The 13,262-nt window shown below is 44.2% G+C and overlaps 1 protein-coding gene across 2 annotated transcripts in view; it reads left to right on the top strand.

Annotated features, from left to right (window-relative positions):
* The window catches only part of DTD1 (D-aminoacyl-tRNA deacylase 1), a 31,567-nt gene that overhangs the window by 2,195 nt on the left and 16,110 nt on the right, over positions 1–13,262 (top strand). For both annotated transcript variants that reach the window (XM_064509787.1, XM_064509786.1), the window contains exons 2-4: positions 285–375; positions 2,696–2,931; positions 9,716–9,813. In XM_064509787.1, the coding sequence (XP_064365857.1) occupies positions 285–375; positions 2,696–2,931; positions 9,716–9,813 (425 nt within the window). The remainder of the gene's footprint in view (positions 1–284; positions 376–2,695; positions 2,932–9,715; positions 9,814–13,262) is intronic.

Below are 13,262 nucleotides of genomic sequence, written 5' to 3'. Positions count from 1 at the left end.
CGTCATAGCCAAAAGCCTTTCTGAAGAGTTTTGAAACACTGACGTGGGCATCTTGAGGGGGTCCCTCACAAAATCGTTTCACTCGGAGGACTCTTGAAAGAGCACTTCTAAATGATCTTCAAGGTCTGGTTTAACTAACTTAAGACAGAGAAGAAAGGTTTGGGATGGTCTTTTCTGTGGTGGTGGTACAATTGCCAGCTGAAATCAGTACTTACCTGTGGCATGAAATGAGACAGTTACTTCTTTTTACTTCTTTTTACTTCTTTTCTTTTCACCTTCCCCAGTGGGCAATGAACAAATAAGCTCCATAGGACGAGGCCTCTGTGTGCTGCTGGGCATTTCCTTGGAAGATACGCAAAGGGAGCTGGAGCACATGTAAGTCACATATTTACTTTTGCCTTCTACTCCTTATTTATACATTTCTGACACTGAATCAGTGATACCTGAGCTGTAGCCAAAGTAATAGGGCACTCCTTCTGTTGGGAAAGTCATCTTTGCCTTTGTTAGGTCCTCTTGAGATGTTACTTTGAATGCAGGCTTCTTAGTCACAGTTTTCTTTTTATGTCCTATTAAGAAAATATCTTTTCCCTCTTCACACTTCTTTCTATGTTGTTTTTAGCAAGAGAATCAAACAGGAAGAATTAACATGTTGGGTTTTACTGATACCCTTTTTTTTAATGTCTGTCCCTTGTACTAAAATAATTCACCCTAAAGGAGTTCCCCCTTCAAGTACGTGATGTATCAGAAACCTCAAACTCCCATTTTAGTTCACACACGAAAAATTTTGTTTTCTTCAAAAGCTGGATAATCTCATCGTTTGCTTTTATCTAAAGATGAACCAATTTTGGCAGCCTGGAGGGCTCTGGCCATCCCTTCTGTGGCCACAAAAAGCTGTGATTCAGCCAGCAAACACATGCAAAGAAGAGCTCGCCATGTGGTTGTTCTGTCTCATTTGGGTTGTTGGTTGTGCTGGGGCAGATCTCAGTTCTTATGAAGGCGAAGAAAAAACAGCTGATAGAGCTAAACAACATCAAGAAAAGGAACGGCTCAAGCAGGGAAGAGAGAAGAATGTGACCGAGGGTGAAAACAACTCTTAGCAGATGTGGAAGAGAAAGTAGTGAGTGGGGACCTGAACTGAAGGTCACCAGGGGTCTCACATGAACAGCTAAAACTTGTAGAAAATGGCAGCAAATCTGAAGGTGTTTTTCTTATGACATGCTCTGTTGGCTTGCCGTCCTGTTTGCCTTCAGTGTGTGACATTTGCTTTAGCATTGTTTCTCATTCCTACCTTGGTGAATGTGAAAGCTGCTCTTGATGATTGCAAGTGGGTGATCAGTAACTCCTGTGCTGTCAAGACCAGGCTGTTAGGATGGCTGATGCAGGAAAGGCAGGAAGCTGGAGTCCGAATAACGAGAGAGTTGTTAAGTTTAAACCCTGCTAGGAATTACGAAGCAGAAAAAAAAAGGAATACCAAGAAATCAGTCTAACCAGACTCTTCAGGTGCTTTTACATGAACTTTTAGTAGTCCTGTAAGTGAAACAACCTTGATGCCATCTTTATCATTAAAGCACAGCAGTGATGATGATTTAAGCCTATGTGCCAGGCCTTCCAAGGCTCCTAACCATCCACTTCATTCAGGAGTCATTTCTATTTGTCTTTGACACGCATGAATTGGTGAGGATGATTTTTGTGACTGTGCCTTAACAATGGCAAAGCCTTCAGCTAGACCATAACAAAGTCTCAGCTTTATTTTATGCTAACTGCCTTGTCTCTGGTGCAGCATAAAATGTCTGGCTGATGGCTGCAGTTGAAATGCTTTGCCCTTGATACGCTCCATTGTTTCTAGATGCTGCAGATGCGGAGGAGAAACTAAAAGAAGAAACCAAAGACTGGAGAGTGGTAGGCATGCAGTGTTGTTATCAATCAAAGTCCAACCATAGATTGGTTTGCAAATTTGCCTGCTGCTTTTCAGGATCCATTTGTGAAAGTCCTCTTGTCCTTGTCCTCTCTTGAGTATTCAAGCCAGTCATTTCTGCCCCCTGCTTCCAAAGATCAGCCCTAATAAAAATCCAAATGACAAGTCCTCATCACCACTTTGATGCCACCTGTAGTTCAGCAGTGTTCCCTGCCTTCCCCCCCTCATCCTGGGAAGGAAATGCTGTCTTCATCTGGGTTGTGGGGTCTTGTTTAGGAGGAGCACTAGGAGGTGACAGAGCTGGAGGAGTGTATGTGAACTGTGGTCGGAAACAACCATAGTTTAGAATGATCTGATTTCAAAAGTGAGTGCAATTTCCTGGTGCTGTGGGATGATTTCAATCCCCAAAGCTTATACGTATGTTAAATAATGTTGTGACACATCAAATCAGGAAGTAAAGAGTAAGCTTTCTTACTTCTTCTGCCATCCTTATGTCAGCTACGTTGTTCTATCCCGATCTCATGCTCTATAAAAAGATGATTAAAGGAAGACCTTAATAAATGGTCTGACAGTATTATGTATGTGCGTGAGAGCTTTCTTGCTTATGGCTCTGCCTAATGCAAGGAGATTTCCGTGGGGGAAGAAAGGGATATCTTGAGATTTGTAGGCGGAATGAATACGCATCTGCCTTCCCTTTCACCTCTTTCTGTGTGGTAGGTATTGCTTGTACCCATTGATCTAGCATGGGACAATTTAGATACTATCTGTTTCTCCTCCTAGGGTTCGAAAGATCTTAAACTTGCGAGTGTTTGAAGATGAAAGTGGGAAGCACTGGTCCAAAAGTGTGATGGATAAACAGTATGAAGTGTTGTGTGTCAGCCAGTTTACTCTCCAGTGCATCCTGAAAGGAAACAAACCTGACTACCACATGGCAATGCCTACAGAGCAGGCGGAGTGTTTTTACAACAACTTCCTAGAGCAGCTAAGAAAAGCCTACAAGCCAGAGCTTATTAAAGGTAAGGGCAAAGGGCTGGTAAGGTCCTTGATGCAACCAGGGGACCTTGTTTGTACACTCCCCTGATTTTTCTTTGTTCTGTGAGTTTCTATCAGTCCGTGTTGCAAAGGTGCCGTTGTTACGTAGCAGGACATAAGGAGATGGTGTGTTTTCCCTAGCAGCCTTGCCAGGGAGATCAGTCCAAGCTATTTGCTGGCATCCCTCTGGAGCAGTTTGACATTGAGATGTTGTTGTGCTGACATCACCTGTACAGTGTGAGCAGTGACTGACCACGTAATGCAGAGAGGCTGCAGCCATGAGATTGAGCTCTGCAGTCAGGCTTATCCCAGGCTGGATGTCTTGGTGTCGTACTGCTCAACTAGCCCAGGATAAGCTTCTGATGCATATGTGATTAGTCAGGCTCAAAGGTGGCTCCAGGGTGTGATGAACAGGGTAACTCTATCAGTCACTTTATTTTTCCATTCCGTTACATGGTAATGATGACAGTGGGAAGTGTAGTGTACTATTTGATTTAGACAGTTTTTTTTTTTCAGCTCTGTTCCATGTATGCAGCACTTTACCAGAAAAGGCTTGACTTTCCTTTGCACTTGTGCTCTTTCCGCCCGTCACCTTTTCTGTTTGCTTTCTGTGGCCATTTTCATATTTAGAGTTGAATTTTTGACACAGTTGCCCAGAAGACAGGTGTCTAGAAAAGACATTTGCTTGAATGTTGGCGTCACCGCTACTGGGGCTACGAATAGATTGAAGTGGAAAAACAGAGATCATGGTAATGGTCAGCCTTACTTTTCTTTTGGGGAAAGAGGGGGAAAAAGGGAAGAAAAATGGTAGTGGGGGAGAGGTTTAAATGTTAATCTCCTTATTGACTGTAGATGAAATGAAATTATCCTAGATAACCTGAGATAATGTCCATCTTGTGTCAACTTTCCAATACCTTGGTATAGTCTTCCAATCAGTTCCAATTATCATCAACAAATGCACTTTTGATGTCCCTTCCATGCATCCTTTTTGATGCATAGTATAGAAAACTTTTGTTTTAATGAATTCAGAGTATGTGCTTTTTGAGTCTTCTTTATCTTTGTTGAGTTATGACTAAGTTAGGACCTGTTCCTGTGCCTCTGAAACTGATAACAGAGCTTCCTGGAAAGTCAATGGGAACAAGATTTGCTCTAGTAAGGTTTGACTGAGTTGGGCCATTATGCCCGGGTAAACTAAAAGCAGGTATGGGCTTGCTTCTTTCACTTAAATGAGGTGTGGAAAATTTCATATATCTAGATATATCTTTATGTTTTGGCTTTGCAAAATACTCTGTTTCTGAAATACTTTCAAGCTGTTTATATTTTGACAGCAGTTTTTAAACTTCTTTTTTTAGTGAGTAACTCATACACCTGAAATGAATAGTCATGGCTATTGAGTGCCAGTATTTTGACGAGCTATTTTCAAAAAGATCTTCTATTTCTGCTTTTTCTTTATGCTGAAAATGAAGATTTAGAAACCCAGGAGTGGCTGCCTTTGCTATTGTGTCAGATAAAATACATATTTGAAACTGCTTGCAGCACTAGAACCACCTGTTAATTTATCATTTTAATTTATCATTTTGATTTCTCTTTAGGCTGTGCCAGTCGGCACTGTGCTTTATCCAAGTCAATTAGTCTCCTATGACCAAAGTTTCTGTTGTTTGACTGCTTTGCCATTGGTTTTTGGTTCGTTGGTTTGCGGGTTTTTTTTCCTCTGTGTGTGCGTGTGTGTGTGTGTGCGCAAAGTTTCTGATGCCTGGGAGTTTCATGGATAGCATGCTAAGCTGTGTGACTGCATCATTAGAGTTTACGACTTCTCTGAGCTGGAGTGGAGTAAAACACAGAGCCTCTACACACTGGCAGGTTGTATGTGGGCAGAACAGCTTGAGTGTAAATACAACTTTGTGAAATTGTAATGTTCTGGGTTGTGATTTAATGGGGCATTCAAATATCCTGAATTTTTTCCTGAAATAGTCCTAAAGAAAAGAGCCTGCCTTCCTGGGGTAATCCTACGTGCTGCTGTCTTATAAAGGGAAACAGGAGGGCCCTGGAAAGGAGCACTGATGAGTGAACTGATGGGCTACTAAAGGCTTAGTTTATCAACATGAGGCTCTACTTTCTATCTTCAATATCTGTACTCATGTATTTCCCCTACACATATGTATATACACAAACACACGCACACTCACACATACAGGCTACTATAGCTCTTAGATTTGGGTTTTACTACCTGTGCTGCTGTAGGTGCCTTACCCTTTGATCTTGCAAATTGCTTAACACATTTTAAAAGAAGCACTTCATCACTTAAAGTGGGGTGGAAGTACACTGAGGCAAAGAGATTCATGCGAATCTTGGTGTATTGCTTAGGAGCCTTTCGTTTTTTAGTCCCTGTGTTTTCTCCATAGACTAATTGGGCTACTGGAAGTTCAGCTACTGTTGTGCCACTGTCATAGGTGCTGGGGCAGGCAGCTCCTCCATCTGGTATCGGTGGCCATCTGGAGCTGTCTAGCTAGGAGTTCAGAGTGGTGAGTGTCCCCTGAAGAGAGTGCAAGCCATTTTTTCACACCCAGAGTGGGGGGACATTGAACAAAAAATCCTGGAGAAGTTTCAGAACCATGGTTCCTAGTTTCACATAGGTGTCTTAAGACTGCAGATGGACACTCGTGTCTGGGGAAGAGAAGGGTGCATCAGAAATCCTTGCTTGCCTCAATTCAGTGCCTTTTTGTTGCAACATTTGTTCTTAAACAACTCATTCTCCCATCCACTCTCTGAGGAACGGAAGTGTTGAATGCAAGTCTGAGGGCTGTGTTGCGCAAGCTAGCATCTGAAAACTAGGCTACTAGATGAGTGGACAGTGAGGTGGGTTGAGAACTGGTTGAAAGGCAGAGCTCAGAGGATTGTGCTCAGTGGTGCAAAATCTAGGTGGAGGCCTGTAGCTGGTGGTGTCCCCCCAGGATCAATACTGGGTCCAGTATTGTTCAACTTATTCATCAGAGACCTGGGTGAAGGGACAGAGTGCACCCTCAGGAAGTTAGCTGATGATCCAGAACTGTGAGGAGTGGCTGATACACCAGAGGGCTGTGCTGCCCTTCAGAGGGACCTTGACGGGCTGGAGAAGTGGGCAGAGAGAAACCTCAAGAAGTTCAATAAATGGAAGTGCAGCATCCTGCACCTGGAGAGGAATAACGCCGTGCCCCAGGACAGGCTGGGGGCTGACAGCTGCTGGAAAGCAGCTCTGTGGAGAAGGCCCTGGGAGTCCTGATGGACAAGTTCACCATGAGCCAGCAATGTGCCTGTGTGGCCATGAAAGCCAGTGGTATCCTGGGTTGCCAGCAAGTTGAGGGAGGTAATCATCCCCCTCTCCTCAGCCCTGGTGAGGGGGTGTCTGGAGTATTGTGTCAAGTTCTGGGTTCCCCACGACAAGAGAGACATAGACAGAGTGGAGTGAATCCAGCGGAAGGCTACTAAGATCAGGAGGGGGCTAGAGCATGTCTCCTATGAGAAAAGTCTGGGAGAGCCAGGCCTGTTCAGCCTGGAGAAGAGAAGCCTGAGGGGAAGATCTCAATGTGTAGAAGTATGTGAAGGGTGGGTGTGGAGAGGCTGGGGCCAGACTGTTTTGAGTGGTGCCCAGCAATAGGATGAGAGGCAGCGGACACAAACAGAAACACAGGAAGTTCCGTCTGAACATGAGGAAAAAACTTCTTTTATGTGAGGTGACAGAGCACTGGAACAGGTTGCCCGGAGAGGTTGTGGAGTCTTCATCCTTGGAGATCTTCAAAAGCTGTCTGCGCAGGGTCCTGGGCAATGTGCTCTAGGTGACCCTGCTTGAGCCGGGGGGTTGGACTAGATGATCTCCAGAGGTCCCATCCAACCTCAACCATTCCATGTTTCTGTGAAACTACTGCAGATATTTGGATAGGTGAAGGAAGGGAGGAGCGCGGTTTGAGGCGGACAGCCAACGCTGAGGGAGATTCATGCTGAAGAAGCATCACTTCCTAGTGAACAATTAGTCATTGTTATAAGAAGAAATTATGGAACTTGGTTTTAGCTTTTATTTGTTCTTTCAGGCAACACCAGCCCTGCAAGCTGCAGCGAAAAAACCTGTGTTACAGTGAGACCACTTCTTTCAAAGAGCTAGCATGCCCAGCGGACCACTAAAACCCTTCAGTTTTGATGTGTAAGGCAGCTGCCAGAACAAAACTTCCAGAAGCGTGAGAAAAGCAGTTGTTACAGACTGTGGTCCCTGCAACTAAAGGACATGTTGATTTGTGACAAGGAGGGGTGGCAGCTGCTCTTTGGAGCAGCATCACCTTTGCAGTGTGTTTGAAATCTTGAAGGTGAGGGTTTCCTGGTGGTCTACATGACATTTTGGATTAAAAGCAATAGGAGTTTGGAACGCATGAAGCAATTCTTCCTGTTGACCTTTGAAATCCTGTGAGAGAATGAGATTGCTGAGACCGAAACCTGCACTGCCCTTCATACTGTGGCAATCCCAAGGCACCGAGACCCTTCTCTCTTTGCGAGGAAGATCTGGAAGAGAGAGTCTATGGAGGGAGGCAGCATTAACAAACGTTTCTAGTTTTAAATGCTGTTTCCATTAGCTCTTAATTTCTCAAATTTTCTGCACTGTGATTCACCTTGGAATTTTACCTGCTTTACAATACTTTTGTCTCCTAAATTTTCTTTTCTTTTCTGTTGTTATTTAATAACTCTCGTTTTCTTCTTCTGCACTGTTAGCTAGCATTCAGAATATATTGATCCTTTCCTGAAATAGTGACGGCATCATGGTGTCTTTATTTATCTGCGTGGTAAATCAAGTCAGCTGCAGCTTTTTTAAGCACTAGCTGTTATCAGTTCTTGGGGAAAATTGTTAGTGAGATTTTACTGAGAGAAAAATTCTGCACGTTGTTTTTGGTGCCAGATGTATTTTTGTCACCAGAGCACTACCTGGCTTCACTGTGCCTAACAGCTCTGGCATCTGGTCTCACCTCCTGATGTGCCTTTCTTTGGTGTCTCTGTAGCCTCGGTTGTCCCCTCCCTTCCAGAGGTTACTGCCCCGCCCCCCCTCCCCCGGTGGAGTTGTTAGATGGGAAGATGTTTTCCTTTCTGCTGGTGTAGTTCTCGGCCCATTTGAACCATTGAAGACTTCTCTGCTGCTGCCTCCTCGGTGGGGCAGAAAACATTGTCTGAGGAGTACAGCACATACTTACAGAGCTGGTAAAATTTTGCAGCTGTTTGGTCAGTAAAACTCTTCTAGAGCCATTGCTAAATGAGAAAGCAGCTTGAGGTCCATTTTTTACTGTTACTTAAAGCCATTCACACTCCTTTTCACAACAATACTTCCTCAGTCATGCTCTTCTCCCCTTCACATTGGCGTGTATGCTGCTATGGCTCTGCAGCAATCAGTCCAGGACCTTTTTCCTTGGCTGCTGGATCATCGCCAGCAATCTCTTCTGCAGTGCTGTAGTGTTTGGCTCTGCCAGAGTGGGTATCTCTCGCTTCTGTGGTGGCTTGTGGCATTTGGGCAGTAAATCTGTTGTGGAACATGCCAGGACTGAGAACTCTTCCAGAAGAATTTTTCCCCAATAATATGTTCATGAAGAACAAAGTTTGATTTGACCTCTATTCTGTCAGAGACATCACATGTTGCCACGTAAAGCTGCCATAGCTATACGAAGTCCAGTGCAAATATCCCCAGTGGCTCTACTTCAGTTTGAGCCTACTGCTTTCAGCATATTCTTGCTCACTGTCTGAGGTGGTTCTGGAGGAGATTTTGGTTTGTGCTGCAGTGTTCCTTTCCTTCTTTCAAGCTTTGGTATCTATATGGTGGTATCTGGCCTTGTTTCTGTCTCTAAAGAGGAGATCTGGAAAGGTGACTCATGTCTTTGGGTCAGGAGAACATGGGAATGAGCAATCACATTGACTCAAGGGGCAAATTTGAGGAGCAGAAAGCTGGACTAGAGAAAATGCAACAAGGATGCTTACACAAAGAGAAATGAGATTTGAGAGAAAAAGAAAGCATAAGCAGAGATTGGTTTTGCAGAATACATGGGATAAAAATGTCATAGGTCTGTTGTGATAGAAGCTGCTCAAATGCTTAGCAAAAAAAAGTGGTCTGTGCCTCAGCTGATGTGCTAATAAATGCTGTTGATGACAAATGACATAGACATTTCTGATTTCAGAAGTGTATTCCTGTGAAGTAGCAGGGTTGAGGGAATAGACACTGTCTCTGTCTTGTCTTGTCTTTCTTTTTTTTTTTTTTTAAGAACTCCGATAAAGAATGGTTTAGGTTTCATAGGACAGGAACATAGAAATTACTGTATCAGATTAGGATTGAACTGCAAACCAATGTCCCCTGCTCTAAAGTATTTAATGTCATATGCTTTTGAATATATATGTATTTTTTAACCTTTGCCCAAGTATGAGATTTCTTCAAAACATCTACTGGTTAGCTGTGCTGGATTCCTAAGCTTAACTGTTACATCCTTTAAATTTTTTTCTCCTGCCTTAACTGAACTTTGAATGCTTTGATTATCTGTAGAATTGTTTTGTTTTGCAGACACCTCTGCATTTAGCTGTGTATTTGCCATCTCTGAATATCGGACCACAGAGCTGGGTGCCTGTAGACTGTTTTTTCTTAGTAACTTTGCGCATTTAGTTGGATATCCTTTTGTTTATTTCTTTTTCTTTTTAGTAGCACAGCTGGGAAAATTTTTGTTGTGTGCTATACTTTCCAGAGCCCTCAGCGCTTCTTGTCTTTTCCCTTTACAGATGGTAAGTTTGGCGCCTACATGCAGGTACACATCCAGAACGATGGTCCTGTAACAATAGAACTGGAGTCCCCAGCTGCCACTGTTGACCCTAAACAGGTAAGCTAGCCAATGGATCTGTCTGGAAAGGGCGGGTGTAGAGGCCGTGCCTCCTCTGAAAAGGCATTTATCTGCCTTTATTTAGTGCAGGTGTGTGAGAGCACTGCATGGTCCCAGGGTCATTCCTGCTATGAAGCAGTATAGCTTCCCTTGGGCATGAGGACTTTGTGCTTCCTGTGCAGCCTCTGAAGGTCAGATAATTACATTGTTTTCTTCAGTTTGGTGGCCTCCCAAAAACTGCCTACTGTCCTGGTAAAGGTTGTGCCTGTGTCATGTGGAGCAGCTTTTTACAGTTTATTCTTGCTCATCGTTAAAGCTACTTTTCAATCATGACTCACTGACAGTGTTTTTAATGCATCTGACTTTTTTTTAATGAAGTCTCTTGACATTTAGGGGCTTTTATATGTGGATGGCTGGGTGGAGTGATTAAGTGGAGAGCTGCCTCTTTCTGAGAAATGAGAGAACAGCCAAATTAAGTCCAGCATCTGGAGTGGAGAGGAGAGTAGTTCAGCTGAGGAGCAGCACAGACAGTGCTGGAAACCAAAGGCAGTGATGAGGTCTTCCCATCTTCTAAACACAACCGTGGCCAACTTTTCCAGGCTGAAAGGGAAGGTGTATTTGTGGGATTATTATTCGCAGCTATGCTTAAGAGAGGGCACACAAACCCTATTTGTACAACACTTTGCTTAACCTAATAAGTCCATCTAGTCCCAGTTTGTCCCAAACAGATGTTCCTGCCAACTTACGTGGCTGGTGGAAAAACAAGATAAAATCACTTTGCTGGTGGGGTCTGGCCTCAAGTCACCCATTGTTATTCTTCTGTGTTAAAAATCAGACATTTGGGTTTTCCAGGCAGCTGTATGTGTTTATGCCTGCTCTTTTAAAGCCTGCTTATTGGTTCTGTGATAACTGCAGTGCAACTGGTAGCTGTAATGCTGACATCTGATTGCTGAATGCTTGTGCCACTTTTCTTTCAGAGAATCACAGAATAGTTGAGGTTGGAAGGGACCTCTGGAGTTCATCTGATCCAACATCACTGCTCAAGCAGGGTCAGTTAGAGCAGGTGGCCCAGGGCCACATCCAGTTAGGTTTTGAATATTTCGTAGGATGGAGACTCCACAGCCTCTCTGGGCAATCTATTCCAGTGTTCAACCACTCTCACAGTGAAGAGGTGGCACCTCTGGGAAGAGTCTGGCTCTGTCTTCTTGACTGCTTCCCAACAGATATTTAGACACATGGATAAGATCCCCCCTCAGACTTCTCTTCTCCAGGTTGAACAGTCCCAGCTCGCTCAGCCTCTCCTCATAGGAGAGCTGCTCCAGTCCCTTCCTCCTCTTTGTGGCCCTTTGCAGGCCTCACTCCAGTCTGTCCATGTTTATGTTGTCCTGGGGAGCCCAGAACTGCACCCAGGACTCCATGTGTGGCCTCACCAGTACTAAGTCAAGGGGAAAGATCACTTTCCTTGACCTGCTGGCAATGCTCTTCCTGATGCTTTCTAGGATACCAGTGGCCTTCTTTACCACAGGGGCGCATTACTGCCTCATGGTTAGCTTGTGCACCACGACCCCAAAGGTCTTCTCCAGCTGCTTGGCCTTTAGCATGGGCTGGTGCCTGGGGTGATTCCTCCCCAGGGGCAGGCCCTTTCCCTTTGTGCAACTGCAGGAGGTTGCTCTCTGCCCATTTCTCCAGCCTCTGGAGGGCCATCTCAAAAGCAGTACAATGCCTTGGGGCATCAGTCACTCCTCCCAGTTTGGCATCATCTGTGACCTTACTGAGGGGGCATTCAGTCGCATCTGCCAGGGTGTTAATGAAGGTGTTAAGCAGTCTTGGCCCCTGGTGGATACCTCTGGTGACTGGGCTCCAGCTACACTTCGTGTGCCTGAGCACATCCCTCAAAGACCAGAACTTCAGCCAGTCTTCAGTCCACCTCGCTGACCCCTTACCTAGCCTAGTTCCTGCTTCTGCCTCTTGTACACTTCCTTTTTATGTTTGAGTTTAGTCAGGACTTCCTTGTTCGTCCACACAGGCCTCCTGCCACCTTTGCTTGATTTCCTGCTTGCTGGGATAGATCATTCTTGACCTTGGAGGAGGTGATCAAACCAAGATGGTTAAAGTCTCCCATGAGGATCAGGGCCCACAAACGTGAGGCTTCTTCCAGCTGCCTGAAGAAGGCCTCATCTGTTTCTTCTTCCCGATCAGGTGGTCTATAGCACCCACCCACCCACCATAATGCCACCCGTGTTGGTCTGCCTGCTAATCCTGACCCATAAGCTCTCAGCTGGCCCCTCACCTGTCCCAGGCAGAGCTTCATGACTTCCTGTTGCTCTCTCACATGAAGGGCAAATTCTCCTTAATTCTTCCTGAAGTCCACATGATAAAGCAGTGCAGCTTATCATGGTAACCAAGAGGATCATATTGATACATAAGATAAAAGCATAGCTGATCTAAGCTTATGCTGGCCCTTATGTCTTCTAGGTTTTAATTTTGCCAGCATTTTGCCTTTTTTTTTTTGATGGGCAAACTGCCTTTGCAGACCGGTTGCACACAAACTACTTGTCTTCTTGGGAATGCTGGATGGCACATGGGGCACTAGGCGACAGCAGAGTCATTTCTGCTGAAGTTGTGTGTTCCTCCACAAGTCTCTGTTTGTTTGTTCTTACAGAGTTTGTGAAAAATTGAGAATTCTGCATGTGCTAGGACTTCTGAATGTCTGAAGGTATCATACTAAAGGCATTCGGAGTCTAATGGGAAGAGAGCATGGGAAAACCTAAAAAGGCATCTCTTCCACAGTGGTTTCTCCTTAGAACTAGGAATTGCTGCATTGAAAGAGGTTGCTGGCAGAAGAAAGGTCTGCATTGAAAGGGCAAGCACCAGAGGAGAGAGGGTCCACAGAACAATCTGCTGACTTACAGGACTTCCTTTGAGTGGTCAGTGAGTCTTTGAGCTTCATGATGCATAGACAGTAAGGCTAGCTAAAATCTGAAATAATAAATATCATCAAGATAAACTTTCTTTTTTTTGCATATCTTATCTCAAACCTATTAATGATTTTCTCAATTAAAAATATTCATAACAGGATACAGCAATGCTGTACTGACAAATTATTTATCTTGAGCTGTCTTTGCTGAAAGCAAGGATAGCATTTGCTTTGATCTTAAAGACAAAAGTAGAAGTTGAATGAAGAAATCAGATAAAAAGCAAGTAGATCAGATAGAAGCAAGTTGATCCTAGTGCTAATGTCATAGATTATTTGGTGTTTTGGCATTTGCTATTTCTAATCATTTAGACTCTTCTGTACAATTTGCCTTGTCTCCTCAATGTTTGAACAAACAAAAAAGTCAATAAGTATATACTGTTGCTCTTTAAATTCATGGAAGAAAGATCGGGGACCTGTAGAGATCACTTGTTCTGTCACCCTGTCCAACAGTCAGACTAGCCTGATCAAATTT

The sequence above is a fragment of the Dromaius novaehollandiae genome, chromosome 3, assembly GCF_036370855.1.
Source record: "Dromaius novaehollandiae isolate bDroNov1 chromosome 3, bDroNov1.hap1, whole genome shotgun sequence".
NCBI classification, from domain to species: Eukaryota; Metazoa; Chordata; class Aves; order Casuariiformes; family Dromaiidae; genus Dromaius; species Dromaius novaehollandiae.
Note: the sequence above shows the minus strand (reverse complement) of the source record. Positions and strands in the feature narration are given on the sequence as shown.